General features: G+C 44.9%; 1 protein-coding gene across 10 annotated transcripts in view; it reads left to right on the forward strand.

Annotated features, from left to right (window-relative positions):
• The window catches only part of rap1gapb (RAP1 GTPase activating protein b), a 106,346-nt gene that overhangs the window by 74,278 nt on the left and 17,448 nt on the right, over positions 1 to 14,620 (forward strand). For 9 of the 10 annotated variants that reach the window (XM_068594610.1, XM_068594617.1, XM_068594611.1 and 6 more), the window contains 9 exons: positions 5,706 to 5,753; positions 7,451 to 7,489; positions 7,669 to 7,854; positions 9,686 to 9,789; positions 13,408 to 13,486; positions 13,584 to 13,637; positions 13,726 to 13,809; positions 13,905 to 14,005; positions 14,425 to 14,554. In XM_068594610.1, coding sequence (XP_068450711.1) covers positions 5,715 to 5,753; positions 7,451 to 7,489; positions 7,669 to 7,854; positions 9,686 to 9,789; positions 13,408 to 13,486; positions 13,584 to 13,637; positions 13,726 to 13,809; positions 13,905 to 14,005; positions 14,425 to 14,554 — 816 coding nt within the window. In that variant the 5' untranslated portion in view covers positions 5,706 to 5,714. Of the gene's footprint in view, positions 1 to 1,591; positions 2,376 to 4,024; positions 4,061 to 5,705; positions 5,754 to 7,450; positions 7,490 to 7,668; positions 7,855 to 9,685; positions 9,790 to 13,407; positions 13,487 to 13,583; positions 13,638 to 13,725; positions 13,810 to 13,904; positions 14,006 to 14,424; positions 14,555 to 14,620 lie in introns of those variants that run through there. The other variant, XM_068594618.1, reaches the window with a different exon arrangement.

Consider the following 14,620-nt stretch of genomic DNA (forward strand, 5'->3'; position numbering starts at 1 on the left):
AGCAGAATCGAAGGTTACCGCCTTTTACAAAACACCACGAATTCTGTGCTGAACGCCGTTTACGATCAATTCTTTACAATGAAAAGTTCCACGTCATGACGTTTTTCAAAAGCTTTTATATTTGAGCAGCAAATTCAGCAAACGACGGCTTTTCCTCAGCGCTACACAACACAGCCAAACTCAACTTTGCCCCTCGATGATGCGAGATGATCCGTATCGTTCTCCTCAAGCTGTCCACACCTGACTGAGATCCAAACTCGATCCAGGCCAACCCACCTCTGCATGTGCTGCAGCTGATGGGATCCCAATGGAAGGATCAGACGCCAGAAATCGCATTGAAAAGACGAGTATCACCACGGCCGTGACGCTCTTCATCAAAGTAATGGCAAGACTAAAAGAGGAAGTCAAGTTACTTAGCATTCAGAGCTTTGGGAGGAGGTCGGTGTGGATCGTTGGTTTCAGAAACACTGGACTTTCACCCAAGAAACTGGAGGTTTTTCGCCCCGTGAAAGCAAAAATGTACTTATTTTAAGTTGTGTATCATTACGTAACGTTACTCAGTAGCCTTCTTCACTCCGTGGCAAACATTTTTTTACCCAAACCTCCATCTTTTCTTCATCCTAACCAAGTTGTTTCATGTAAAAACAAAAGTTTAGATTGAAAAAAAAAACACAAGCAGAAAGTGACGGGAGCAGAACTGACACATTTCATACCCGACTAGACGCTCGAGGGCTACCTAGCATCATAGTTTATAGCGGAGGGCCACTACCCGGGTTGCCTATGCAGTATTAATCAACTGAACGTTACCTCTGTGCTCATGAAATCTATTTTTTGTGCACTTTAATTCAAACCACCGTGTCACCGCTCCTCCTCTCGTGCACTTCCCATCGATTTCCCGCAAGAGAGATTAATGCAGACGGTTGGCTGACAGTGTTTATCTTCTGTTGCAAAAAAGCGCTTAACATATATATGGAGGGAATCTGTCCTCTGGAAAGCTTTCAGCAGTTTTTTTTCTTTCTTTAAGTAGGTCAGTGTTTGTTGATATCTGATGTTGAGGAGTGTGGCTCACGGAGAACGCTGCACAGAGACGACTGAACGAAAGCTCCCCTCCATCATTCCTTCGTATTTTAATCTCTCCTTTTTCCTCCTCTGTTTTCTCCTTATCTTCGGATGCTCTCGTGTCTTACCAGTGCTTAACTATGCACACGGGATTTTCGTAGGTGCTGAGGTTGCCTAAGCCCCCCCCCCCACCCCCTCCACCCCAGCACACACACACACACACACACACACACACCATCAGGATGTAGCATCTTCACACACAGAGGGAGCTGTCTCACATATCTCCCCTGGTGGAATTTATAACACGTGGAGCTTTTCTCATTTGTACTTGATGCGGGGGGAAAAGCGCCTGGCGCATTTTCATGTAGAAACCCCAGAATGCATCACTCATTTATCAACTTTTCTCCTTTATTCATGAAGTCCACCTTGTGTTATTTAGCATTATATATATATATATATATATATATATATATATATATATATATATATATATATATATATATATATATCCTGAGTGCTTGAACGGAAATAGTTCAAACGGCTCGTGATCTCCACTTAGGATCTATAAGAGCACTGCAGGTGTAATTAACCTACTTCTCACCATGTGCTGGGAAACGCACCGTGACTTCAACCGCTAAATGTGTGGAAATGTCCGGGTTTTCTTCCCTTCGGAGGTAAAAGAGATGCCTGTGCTGCCCTTATTTCTGTTTGTGAGAGAGTCTGGCTCTCTGCCCACGGAGCGGAGGAGAACAGTTACATGAGCGGGAAGCTTGAAGAAATGCAAGACGAAGGAAAAGAGGAAGCGACAGTCTCATATTGCGATTTAACAGAAAAGAGAACTGCTGTTTTCTGTCCGTCCATATGCAAGTGTGTGTGTGTGTGTGTGTGTGTGTGTGTGTGTGTGTGCATAACGTTGTTCCTCCCCTCCCTCCTGCTTCCTACAGAACAGCTGTGTGTGTCTACGGGAGGGCGGGAGCAGGCATTAAAAAAAAAAAAAAAGGGGAAGGAAGGGAAATTCTCACACACACATGCTTTTACCTCACACACACACACACACACACACACACGGATGTATGGATCGCGCCAGCCGTCAAGTTTTCTCCCGTTTCATTGCCTGAGCGACACGACTGAGGGTGAAGTGTCGTTGTCAATCTTGCGTTGCTGCTCGTGACATCAACACCCTCGCTCCCGTCAGTCCGCCGTCACACTCGCGGGGGAAGATGACTGATCTCAGGATAGCGAAGAATGCCTTATTGGACGGGCTGCTCAACAGTCCCCCCAGTAAGCCTCTCCTCAAGAGACGCTGCCTCAGCGATGTGAGTATGTTTCACTTGCTGCAAGTGAGAGACTCTGTTTTCGCTCCAGTTACTGCTGCTTGTTTGGTTCTTTAAGGTAGCGTGGAGACAGGTAGATGTGTGTTTGCTGCTGCGGGACAGTGTATTGCTTTTTTTTTCTTCTGTACCTTGTACAGATAAGAGACGTGCTCCACTGCTCTCGGATCTGTTTTTGAGCCCCGATACGGATCAACTGTGTTTGCGTTTGGGGAGAAACTGCCTGCAGCGCATACTTAGAGAAAAAAAAAAAAGACAATTTGAAACCTGATGGTGACATTAGAAAATGTCTACTAGTGTGGTTATACTCTGATATATGTGCATACTTGTCTACTTCGCCATCCAGCTGCACTCAAAGCAGCTCCTCCACAGTCCAGGTGTGCGTCGCTCTCAGGAGAGATTCAGCACTGATGTGTGTTAGTGTACGGTCCACCGATGATCTAGTCAGCATGAGACAGTGTTTGTTGTTTGTTTTTGCAGACAGGAGAGCGGTATAGACCCCCCCCCCCCCCCCCCCTCCCTCTTGCTGAATCACATATGCCATTGTTTATTTTCACTTTCAAACAATAGACCCCGGGCGGCACCTTTGGCTCCACTAGGTCAGTGTCAGGTGTTTGTGAGTGAGTGAGTGTGCGTTTGTGGGGGTGCTGAATGCCTTTAAGTACATGTGAAAATGTCCATACGCATGCACGTAAACACCCCCGCCGCGTGTGTGCGTGTGTGCGTGCGTGAGTGTGTGTGTGTGTGCGTGGGTGTGTTTCGCACGCCCCGCGGTGCCTTCGGTAAATTTAAGCCGTCATGTGGAAACATCGGCTTGGCACTTCAGTCCACTTGCGTTACATGGTGAGCGGAGGAGGCAGCGCCGCCGCCGCCGCCGCCGCGATCCGCCTCATCTCTGGTCGGAGCAGCTGGAAAATCGAAAACTGTGGCCTCCTGCGGATGAGAGGAAGAAAGAAAAAAAAAACCCCTGCATGCCCGGAGGTGCTGCTCTCACCTGCACCGGTCGCTCTGCTAATTGGACAGAACGCCGCATTCATGCTCCGGCGCGGCGGCGCACCTGGACACAAAACATCCAGATTACGCCGCGGTTGACTCGGCGCCCAGATGCCGAGCCATTCAAGTTTGGTTCCCGCCCTCGTACTCGCACTCGGCCTGCTCGGTGTCTCATAGGTCAAATATGACTGAAGGCTCCCGGCGCCTTCCAAGCTAACGTGGCGGTTGCGTGCAGTCGGATGAGATGAGCGGGAGGTGGAGGGGGGAGGGGGGCGGGGGTCGTCTTTCAAATCGGAGGATCGGCGGTTCGACCCCCGCTGGCCCATGTCGACGCGTCCTCGAGCAAGACGCTTAACCCTAAAACTGCCTAAAACTGAGTGTGAATGGTTGATGATGCTGATGTGGCACCTTGCATGGCGGCTCCTCCCATCAGCGTGCGGATGGCTGAATGACGTCATGTCGTGTTAAAGCGCTTGAAAAGTGTAAGGCGCTACACAAGTGCAGGTCCGTTGACCTTTACGTGGAGGTAAATAAGCAATCGGGGCGGATGTCAGAGAGCCAGATGGGAGGAGCGCTGCAAACCAAGACCAACTGTCAAACCCCTTTTTTATTCTGGATCCGTGTCAACTCTCTTCCTCCAGAGCTCGGACCTGTTCGCCATGATCGAGAGGATGCAGGTATTGTAAGCGCCCCCCCCCACACCCTCACCGGGCTCGTCCGTTCCTCCTCCCTCGAGCTTTAATCAAAAACAAGGCCTCCTCCGAGCTCTCGCTGGCTTCGGGACATAAAACTTGCATTGACTTCTATTTCGAGACTCTCGTTGTGTTTTTTTTTTTTACCTACTTTTTTTCCTTTTCCGGCTATTTCTGTCTTCCAGATCGCAAACCTTCGCTCCTGCTGCACTTGTATGTGTCTCCGTGTAGCCCTCTCTTTGCCCTAAATGTTTGTTGTTGTTGTTGTTGTTCTTTGTTGGGCATTTGGTGTTTGCAGCGGCGACAGCCTGAAGGCTGCCTTTCAGGAACCCGACGCTTCTGAATGTGCTAAACAAAGTCTTTGTGTTTTCTCTTCACAGCTCGCGTAGCTCTGTCTGCGTCACACCCGCCGTGTCACATGGATTCATGTGGATTTGTGGGGAAGGTAGTTTGTTTTCGTGACGTTCAACGAGCCGGAGTCGGGAACAGCAGATGTTTCGATGAACATTTATTCTCCTAACTTCGACACTCAGCGTCCACGCCGTCACATTTTTCACTGAATCCTGATTCTCTTCCCGTTGATTTTGAACAAAATGTTCATTTCCGACGCGCTTCATCTCCTAAATTGTCAAATATCTCCCGCGTTGACCTTGTGTAACTTTGGCGTTGCTGTGTCAAGGTCACGTTAACAGCGTCCAGGAACACTGTCGTTATACTTTGATGACATCGTAGATGGAAGAGCACAAAAACACAATTCAGTTGAATAATATGAAAAACACTGTAGAGGCTTGAACAACAACATCTTCTGCTGGAAGAAAACTCACTCACAAGTGTTTCTGAGCTACTTTGCACGATTCAAACCTTCCTTTTTGTTGTCTTCTTGCTCGTCGACCCCGTGAGCGGCACAGAAGCGGCGCCTCCGAGTCGCATACGACGGCAGCACATTTTTTATTATTAGCGACGCATATTCTCAAACAGGGGGGGGAAGAGGAAGGAGGGAGCGAGAGAGAAAACAGAAGCAGTGTGGAACAGTCTCCAAAGAATGAAGTTAATGAAAGCATTTTCCAATTTCCATTTTGATTCATCTTCCCCCTAGTCCTAAAAAAAAAAAGAAGAAGAAAAAAAAAGCGCATCAAATTTGATAGGATTCAGATCTTGCTGCCGGGTCTTCCACACAAAGAGACCAATGATCAGGAATGCTTTGTTCCTCATCTGTCTGTGCTTTGGGACCTGTCAGTAGCGCTGAGTCAGCAGAACGAGGTGAGATAGAGTAAATGTCCTGTTTTCATCCTGTTTTGGGCCCCTGGAGTTGACTTGTGGTTAATGATACATCTCAAGTGATGGAAAAACAGCTCCCCTGTTCTCTCGGACCTCTTCTCATCTCTTTTTTCACGCTCTGTAATCCCCGAGACATCCGCTCCTTCCTTCACTTCCTCCTTTCTGTGGCCCCCGTCTGTCAAAATTGAGCTTCGCGTTACGTAAACGTGAATAATCTCGCTCTACGCCGCCGCGCGAGAAACTTCAAGGCTCAAAAAACAAATTCTTCTGTGTGTTTATCTTTGCACGTCTGTCTTGTAGATATGCTCCACCTGTTCCTTCAGTGTACATCCCATCATTTCTCTCTCTACAGGGTTGCAGGATGGATGAGCAGAGATGCCCCCTCCCTCCCCCCCTCAAAGTGAGTCGCGAAAATCCTCACGTCTCCTCGCAGAAAAAAAAAAACACACGCAGTCCTGGTTAAAGGATCCGTAATGGCGGAGTGAGAAAGCCTCTTATCAGCTGTCAGATGGGCTTTAGGACGCTCACCGGCTGAGTTTTTTGGGGGACTCGACAGGATCCAAAGCTGTCCTATTACCTTAGACGGGCTAATGCGGTCGACAGTGAAGTCTGAGAGCTCCTTTCAGCGGGGGAGTCTTGAGGTCAAGTCACAAAAGGGCCGCACAATAGATGGCAATCATCTGAAATAAGAACATGAAACCATTTTTTCTTCAATGGACCGACTTAAAATCCGGCAACTTGAGTCTGGTTTTCCTCTGGTAGGTCGGCATGCGGTGAACAATTTGAGATATCTCAGGACATCTTTTCAGACTTTATCCACGTGAGCATGAACGAGGAGGTATAAAAAACCTTTAAAGCACACACACACACACACACACACACACACACACACACACAGACACACACACACATAGAGGGCGGGTGCCAGCAGACAGCTGTCTGCTTTCGTTCCCTCGTGTGAAACAGGAAGTCGATGTCTTTTGTCACATGACTTTGCGTACTTCACCAACGGCGCTTTTTCGTGTTTTTATTCGAACCCGATCGTCGAACCGAGTGGATTGGAGGAGGCCGTTTGCACGGGAACGAGCTGAAATTGACACGGCTATTTCGTTAAAAAAATGATAACGCAAAATGCAAAAAAAAAAAAAGAGTAACTTTTCCTAAGAGGATACGTTGAATTTTCATATTGTGGTTTTGTAGTTTAAAATATTTGTGTGAACACTTTTAAAATGAAGGTGCGTAGAGAACCACACAGGGTTCTTTGGCTCGTTCCCACAGGAGAACACTTTTTGCTTCCCAATATCTCGCTTTTTCATGACGATTCCACCTCTTAAACTTCTATTTGATTGAATATTTCATCATTTTGTAATCTCGCGGCCCCTCATTTGAGAACCGCCGGCGTCATGGAGAGAACCGTCTCTTTAGGAATCTGATCCTCGGACTCTTCCTCCGTCATAATGAAGTTGTATTTCTTGTGAGACTTCATTTAGTTGGCGATAATATTCACTTAAAAAAAAAAGAAAGCTCTCTTGCTTTCACTTCTGCTAACGCCGGTAGAGCTTGCAGTGGAGGTTGTTAACAAGCCTTTTTTGGGAAATCGACAAAATCACAGTTTGAAATTGAAATTTCCAACGGACATCGCAGAGGAAAGACCCAACGATCACACAACTATCAGCTGACACAAAACTCTCACACCGACATCCAGCCGGATCCAAGCCACTCCCCTTTTTTTTGTCGTCTCTGCAGGTTATAAAATGCGCACACTTCTTTTTTTTTATACTAAATAACCAGTTTAAATACATTCCAATAGCTGCTCAGTAACACTGATAGCCGCGAGCTTCAGATACATGTTGTGTGACAGCAATAAAAAAAGAAAGGGCCGTATCCTCGCTAGAATAATTGTCAGGAAGTCTGCTAGTTTGGTTGTGTTATGTTTGCCGGATGAGAAAAATAACCCTGGAAAAAAAAAAAGAAGTAGGATGATAGTGTCACAGTGTGCATGCCCATTGTTATTCCCTTCAAAGCCCCAAAACTGAAAGTAGGACTCGAAGCGTCTGTTTGTCAGCTTGACTCATATTTGTTTCCTTTCCCCCGCAGACAGAAGAGGACTACATCCCTTATCCCAGCGTTCACGAGGTACACACAACGCAACAAATAACTCACACGACGCACAATATATGTTATGTCAGACGCCGTGAAGCAAAAGTTGTTGTTTTTTTTAAAAAAAGGGTCAAATAAAGCACGCGTTCTGCCTTTAGTGGAAGCAATGCAGCGTTTTTCCTCATCAGTATGCGTTTCAATGTTCCCGCTGTCAGGTTCTTGGTCGCACGAGCCCTTTCCCGCTCATCCTGCTGCCCCAGTTTGGAGGCTACTGGATCGAAGGGAACAATCATGAGCTTAAAGATCCACCGGAGGCGGATCAAGCGCCCTGTGCGGCCTCCCACATCAAGCTGGAGACCAACAGCACCGCCAAGATCTACAGGAAGCAGTTCATGGGCAAGGTGAGGACGGGTAACAACCGAAAACGTGGGTCTGGTTTGATGCATTTTAAAGCAGCGATCTGTTTGAATTTGAAATGAGTCTGGAGCTTCAATTTTTCAGCTTGAGGGCCATTTCATCTCTTTACGTTTACACCTTAGGACGGGGATTTTCAACCAGCGAGAAATTGGAAAAAATGTCCAATTTCACTTCATAATAATTTTCAACAACTCATTTTCCATTGTTGAATAGTCTGAGCCTGCAAAATAGTGGCCGGCCAGGTAAATAAATACTCTTCCATTCCAGTAGGGGGCGCAATAACGACCGACCGTGTATGCTGAATGAGGGGCCGATCAGACAGGAAGTAACTTTTAAAAGCGCAGTCGCTTAAAAAAACGCCTTAACAAAAACGTGCCGGGCGTTTAAAAAAAAAAAAAGAAATTTAAGAGAGTGCGGCGAATTGTGTCTCGATGACGGGAGCTTTCAGTTGTACTTTCCTTCTGAGCAGGAGTCAGTCGGAGCGTCTTCTGAGCAGCAGAGTCGTGTTTCCATCTAGAATTATAAAGCTCTTCGTAATTAAATACCGCTAGTGTTAGCGCCTCGTCGGAGGTTTCCATTTTCTTTGAAATTTCCCGCTATTTAAACCACACGGAACCAGGAAGGAATAAAGCTCCGCCTCCTGCTTGATCCGATTGGCCGCCTGGGCCCAACTTGCGCTTAAAACTTGAAAATATTTTAACTTTCAAAACGTGCTGAAAAAACACTACAAAAACTAGCGACGCGTTTAATCAATGGTTTTGCTCGCGATGCGTTTTTTTTTTTGGTGTGATCGGCTCCTTTACGCAACAACGGGACATTTTGCGACTGTTTTCGGGGTTGTCGGTGAGCCGCCGGGTTTATTTGTTGTAAAAAAAAAATGTGCCGCGGCTCCAAAAAGGTTGAAAAACAAACACTGCCTTAGGACCGTGGTGCCTTATTATACAGAGAGCTGGGATCCTTCTGCACATTTTGAGATCCGACACATGAGTGTGTATCACACGTCAGGGCCTTTTTAAAAAGGTGAATTTCAGAATTGATGTAAAATCGAGGAAATGAACTCAGACCTCAGAGGGTTAATATATAATTGGGCTTCTTAAACTCGCCCGGTGTAAGTGCTCAGTGTCAATTTAAGAATGTGAAGCAGGAAAAAAAAACTGCCTTTGAAAATTGCTATTTATTGCCAGAACTCGGCTCATTTGCGTTCACCTGAAAACCACGACTGTAGGATCTTGTGGAGTGGGAACAAAGGGCAAATAAAAAGGTCTCTCAGAAGCCGTGTGTGGGTTTTCTATCATTCGGTTACCTTCACGACTACCCGGCCGACATGGCGGCCTTGTGGGGAGTTGAGGACAAAAGACTGTTTTCTCGCTCTCGTGACGTTAAAATCAAAGTCTGCGATCCCGTTTTCAAAAACCTTTTACTTTCACTCGCTGCGCCGTTTAGTATTCTCTCCCCGAGTCATGAAGTACATACACCCTTTAAATATTGCATATTTTATGTGATATGATACTTTGGAACAAATTGCCTACTTGTAAATATCGTGTATATGTGTGTGTGTGTATAGCGCTGCGTTTGTGCGTTCAAAGTAAGAGAAGTTGGTCGTTTCACACCGTTTCCTCAAGGGCACTTCAGCCGCTTTCCTAAATTAAAAGAATAGAAGAAAGTCTCTCTCTCTCTCTCTCTCTCTCTCTCTCTCTCTCTCTCTCTCTCTCTCTCTCTACCTCCGTTCCATTTCTAATTTATCGCAGCAGTTTGTTTGTTGCTGGGGGAGTATTCATGCTGGCGTTTCGGTTTCTTCTGCTTATCTGCCCCCAGGAACACTTTAATTACTACACCATGGACGCCGCCCTGGGCCACTTGGTCTTTTCCATGAAGTACGATGTCATCGGGGATCAGGAGCATCTGCGCTTGATGCTACGGTACAGTTCCTATTATTTTCATATCTGACCTGTTTTCTCTCCCAATTATGCTTCTTTTTTCCCCCCTCAAGCTCTTAATCACGGTCCTCTCACCCTCCCCTTCTGCTTTTGTTCTTTTCCTTTACTCCATTTTCCCTTTCGATGTTTCTCTCTCTTTCTCTGCAACGACTCTGGCTTCAGATGTCCGTGTAACGCAGCGATTTTACCTAAAGATCTACCGAACAGAACGATCCCATATAGATTATTTCACACATGACTTCACTGTTCCAGATGGATGAAGTTGGGCGTGGGGGGGATTAGTCAGGCAAGAATGAGGGAAGGAAGAAGTGGAGCATTTCTCAATTGTCATTGACTTTTAAAGTGTATTTTGCAGATTGGTTGCTGCGCTTCAGCTTCCACGAGGCTTTTGTTAAAGGATTGCAACTTGTGTGACGTGCAGCTGTCAAACAATACTTAATAATGTGCTTTAAATGTTTCAATGACGACATTAATTCAGTTTTTTTGGAAATAATAATATGGTAACACCGGCCGTGACATTCTACATGTCTGCAGAGCATTTTAAACACGCTTGTAATATGTTTTAATCTGTTCAATGCGCCGCAAAATTAAAGGGATTACAACTTCTACATATTCATATTGCTGTATAAAAATAATCCTAACTGATTATAATGCTTTTTATAATCATATTTTTTTTTTGTAATGCATTATAATGTGATTATAAATGACTTTAAATAGTAATTGTTTGCTTTTGGTAAAATAAACCGTAGCTTTTTTGTATGTTGTTCATAGATTTAATTGTTTTTTCCTAACATATTGTCTCCTGACGATGCATTATAACTGTGATTATTACGCAATACAAAAATGGAACCATTGACATTGTAATACACAATGATTGTGTCATTGAGTGACAAGCAGGTATGAAGTATCTTAACACTTTATTATACATTGTTTTTATTCATAATGTGTCATGGTTATTGTTATAAAACATCATAAACGTTAATGAGTGTGTATAACTAAAACAATACAGTGCTATGAGCAGATAATAACACATAAGTTTAAAATGCACTATGTGCGGCATAGAAAGTCTTTCCAATTGCAGCTTTGTAACCCTCCTGCTTTTGTGTTACACAACAAAAAGTCCAACAGATACTTTTGCAATTTATTTTTGGGAGTTGTGTCATCGTGTGAGTATAAATAGTACGAGTTCAGATGTTTCCGCGGCACCGAATCAACATTCAAACTCCTCTGTTGAAGTGACTTTGAAAGCTGTGCCACAAAGTACTCAACTCTCAGCGCGGTGTTCGTCCGTGTCGTGCGACTGCGGCGGCTCCACGTAACCTGTGAATTCCTGTTTAGCGCCGGAGAAGCTGCACTCCACATTTTAGGAGCTGCGTTCCTCTCTTTGTCCACGGATGAGTATGTTGGATGAGTATGTTGCGAGGCAGCGGCCCCTCAGCCCACAACGGTTCTCACGTAGGGATGTTTTGCACCGGGTGGGCGCCGCCCACAGTCACCCTGTCACCCATCACCCCGTCACCCATCACCCCGTCACCCATCACCCCGTCACCCCGACACCCATCAAACTCAGTCAGTGTAGTCAGAAGCAGTGAGTCACTGTTCATATTTTCAGAATCAGCTTTCATGGCCGTGCACATTTTCAAATCCATGGAATTTGAACTTCGTGCTTATTTACAATAAGCAGAGATAAATTAAAGAAAACAGGAGAAAAAAAACAGTAACCTGGCCCAGAAAGTGCAGCTAGTGCAGGTGGAAGTGTCTATATTTCAATAATCTATAAACCAACGACGTGACAAGTCATAATCTCTTTTTTATTTTGCTGTTAAAGCTCTATAAACTCGTTATATTCTCTATAAAATCGTTATATTCCTGTAGGCACACAGAAGGATTACAGGTTGTCAGGACTTGTAAAACTGTAAATTGGCTCCACTCCCCTTTCTTACCAGTGTTACACCTATAAAGCTTATTGCATACATTTATAACGGAGGCAGATCAACCAGTAAAATTCATAATATTACCAGTAAAATTCATAATATTCATAATATATATATATATATATATATATATATATATATATATATATATATATATATACTATTTGTTTAAATGGCACCTTGATTTCAGGCAAATGTCAGCTCCATCAGTGGAAAATGCTGTTTTTCATGCGTTCAGCTTTCAAAACGAGAAACTAAAAGGGTTCCTGAATACGCACTTGACGGCTACATGGATAATGTGCTTATTCCAGGCAAATAATAAATAATAAAGAAACTCTGTTTGTTTTCTAGTGCAGTTTAAAGAGTAGGCCTATGTGTGTAAGAATGATAATGAAAAGCACCAGATCAGTGAGTTATTGGTTCCAAGGTCACCCCGTTTGACGTCTTGCCTTCCTGTTAGTTTTAACTTTTAATTTTACAAAAGCAAAATGTTTTCTCCGGGAGCATTGTCTGGAGTTACTGGTGTGTAAACCTCTCAGAATACAAAAGAGAGCCTCAAGTTTCCCCTCAGCTTCCACACAGTGATGAAATACTGCAAAGTGGATGTTTAAAATGTTTCCCAATAACCTCGTGTCACCTAGCTAATCACCTATAATGACGTAACCCTTTAGCCGAGTAGGCTGGACGCGCTTTATGTTTTCTTTCAGGCCAGATACGTTCCTGTTTCTGCGCTTCTATTATTCATTCCCTCCTGCGGTGCCGCCCCAGGGGATCTGTAGTTCCTGTTGTGTAATCCAGGCCTCTGTGGCCTAGTTATGTTGGCATGGTGCACACATATGGGTATAGCATGCTAAGTTGCTAACACAAGTCATTTCAGGTCAGCATGCATTCAGTCCCATGATGCATATTGTTGATGTTCAATCAACCAAATCTCGGTAGCATGCGCTCCCATCCATGTTACCTGCTGGTCACATGGGCACGGGTCCAATCTGCCAAACAGGAAGTGAGCCTCTTGAACGCAGACTGCGCCATGTTGAGTAGAGAACAGAGGTGTTCACTGTCTCAGGGAATACTGTTTTTTTTAAATACCCTAAAACAACGTACAGTGTTATTATTCATATAAGAGGACAATTCGAATAATGATTAGAGATTGTTTTTCTACGTATATTTGTTTTTTTTTTAATATTATGCACTAACTTTAAGCCCTTAAAAGCAAAGAGCAGAAGCTCCTGAAGGGGAGTTGATCGTCGGAGTTGAAGTTGAGTTAGTTGCACACCTGCTGGAGGATTGCTGCTCGCTGCACCGTCCACATGGACCTGGCCAAACTTTCCATTAATTAGAGCCGTCTGCTGCACTTCCTCCATCTCTGGAAAGCTCTTCTTGAAACTCAGGATCGCTCCCAGTCTCCGTAGTTTTACAGAACTTCTTAAAACTCACCTTGTAAATAATACAAAAATAAATGTGATGTGCTTTCATGCCTGATGTTTTAGGTTTTTATCTTGCTCTTTAGCTCCAGAAAAGTACTTTACTTTCTATTTGAAGTATTTATGATTTGTCGGAATAATTATAGAGGAAATCTAAGGAAAGGATGCTAAACATCAATGAAAGGAAACACTGAAGGTTTGATCAGAGAGCATTTTGACTTTTCAAACTGTTTGTCTTTCAGCACAAAGCTAAAAACGCACCATGATGTCATTCCCATTTCCTGCCTTACCGAGTTCCCCAACGTGGTTCAAATGGCCAAGGTCGGCAGTTCTTATCACACAGAATATATAGCCCCAAAAAAAAAGAAGTAATTTCGCTTTTAAATGAGAAAAGATGACTGTTCTTTCTCACCGACAGCTTGTTTGCGAAGAGGTAAACGTGGACAGGTTTTATCCGGTCCTCTACCCGAAGGTAAGCACTAATCCTCATTTCCTCGCGATCCATCAACGTCGCATCGGGATGAACACCGACTGAAAACCTTCTGTTCTCTCGTCCTCAGGCGTCAAGGCTCATTGTCACCTTTGACGAGCACGTGATCAGCAACAACTTCAAGTTCGGGGTCATCTATCAGAAGTACGGCCAGGTGAGGGCGCCGCACGGCACGCCGCTGCCCGACGCGCGAAGTCATGTGTCGCTGCTCCTGAAAAAAACAAACCCTCCTTTGTTTCTTCCACGCAGACGTCAGAGGAGGAGCTGTTCGGGAACATGGAAGAAAGCCCGTCCTTTGTCGAGTTCTTGGAGTTTCTGGGCCACAAGATTGAGCTTCACGACTTCAGAGGGTTCGGACACTTTTCAGTTCCCTTTCTTTCCCATTTCCCCGGCAGCAGCTAGCTTAAGTGCTTTCACTCCTCAGCGTGTAGCGCTCCGCTTCATGCCGGCCAGGAGCTATTGATCAGAGTTCGGCTTTAAATGAATCCCTGAAAAGGCAATTTAGAAATGTCTTGATATTTGTAGTGTTGCTGACATTATGATCGAGTAGGCAGAAGAAGCGCCCTTGGCATTTCCTCCATGATGGATGAGCGTGAAAGGGCCGGGTCCTCCGAGAGCGTGCACTTACGTTCCACTTGTCCGCCACTTTGTTTGTCTCTTCTCCGTCTTCCTCTCAATCCTCTCTACGCCTTAACTTCTCATTTTCTCTTCTCTCCTTTTTTTTCCACGCTGAGTCTCCTCTCCCGCCTTCTCTCCTTTTCTTCTCCAGGTTTCGGGGCGGGTTGGATGTCACACATGGCCAAACAGGGACAGAATCCTACTACACAAGTTTCCATAATATGGAGATTATGTTCCACGTGTCCACCAAGCTCCCTTACACAGAGGGAGACTCACAGCAGGTAGAGTAACAGTCCAGCCATGAATTATCGGGGTAACTCATTTGTGTTTTTTAATGTCCTTCACTG

The sequence above is a fragment of the Clinocottus analis genome, unplaced genomic scaffold (genome assembly GCF_023055335.1).
Source record: "Clinocottus analis isolate CAN_PGR_092001 unplaced genomic scaffold, fCliAna1.0.p SCAF_3, whole genome shotgun sequence".
NCBI classification, from domain to species: Eukaryota; Metazoa; Chordata; class Actinopteri; order Perciformes; family Cottidae; genus Clinocottus; species Clinocottus analis.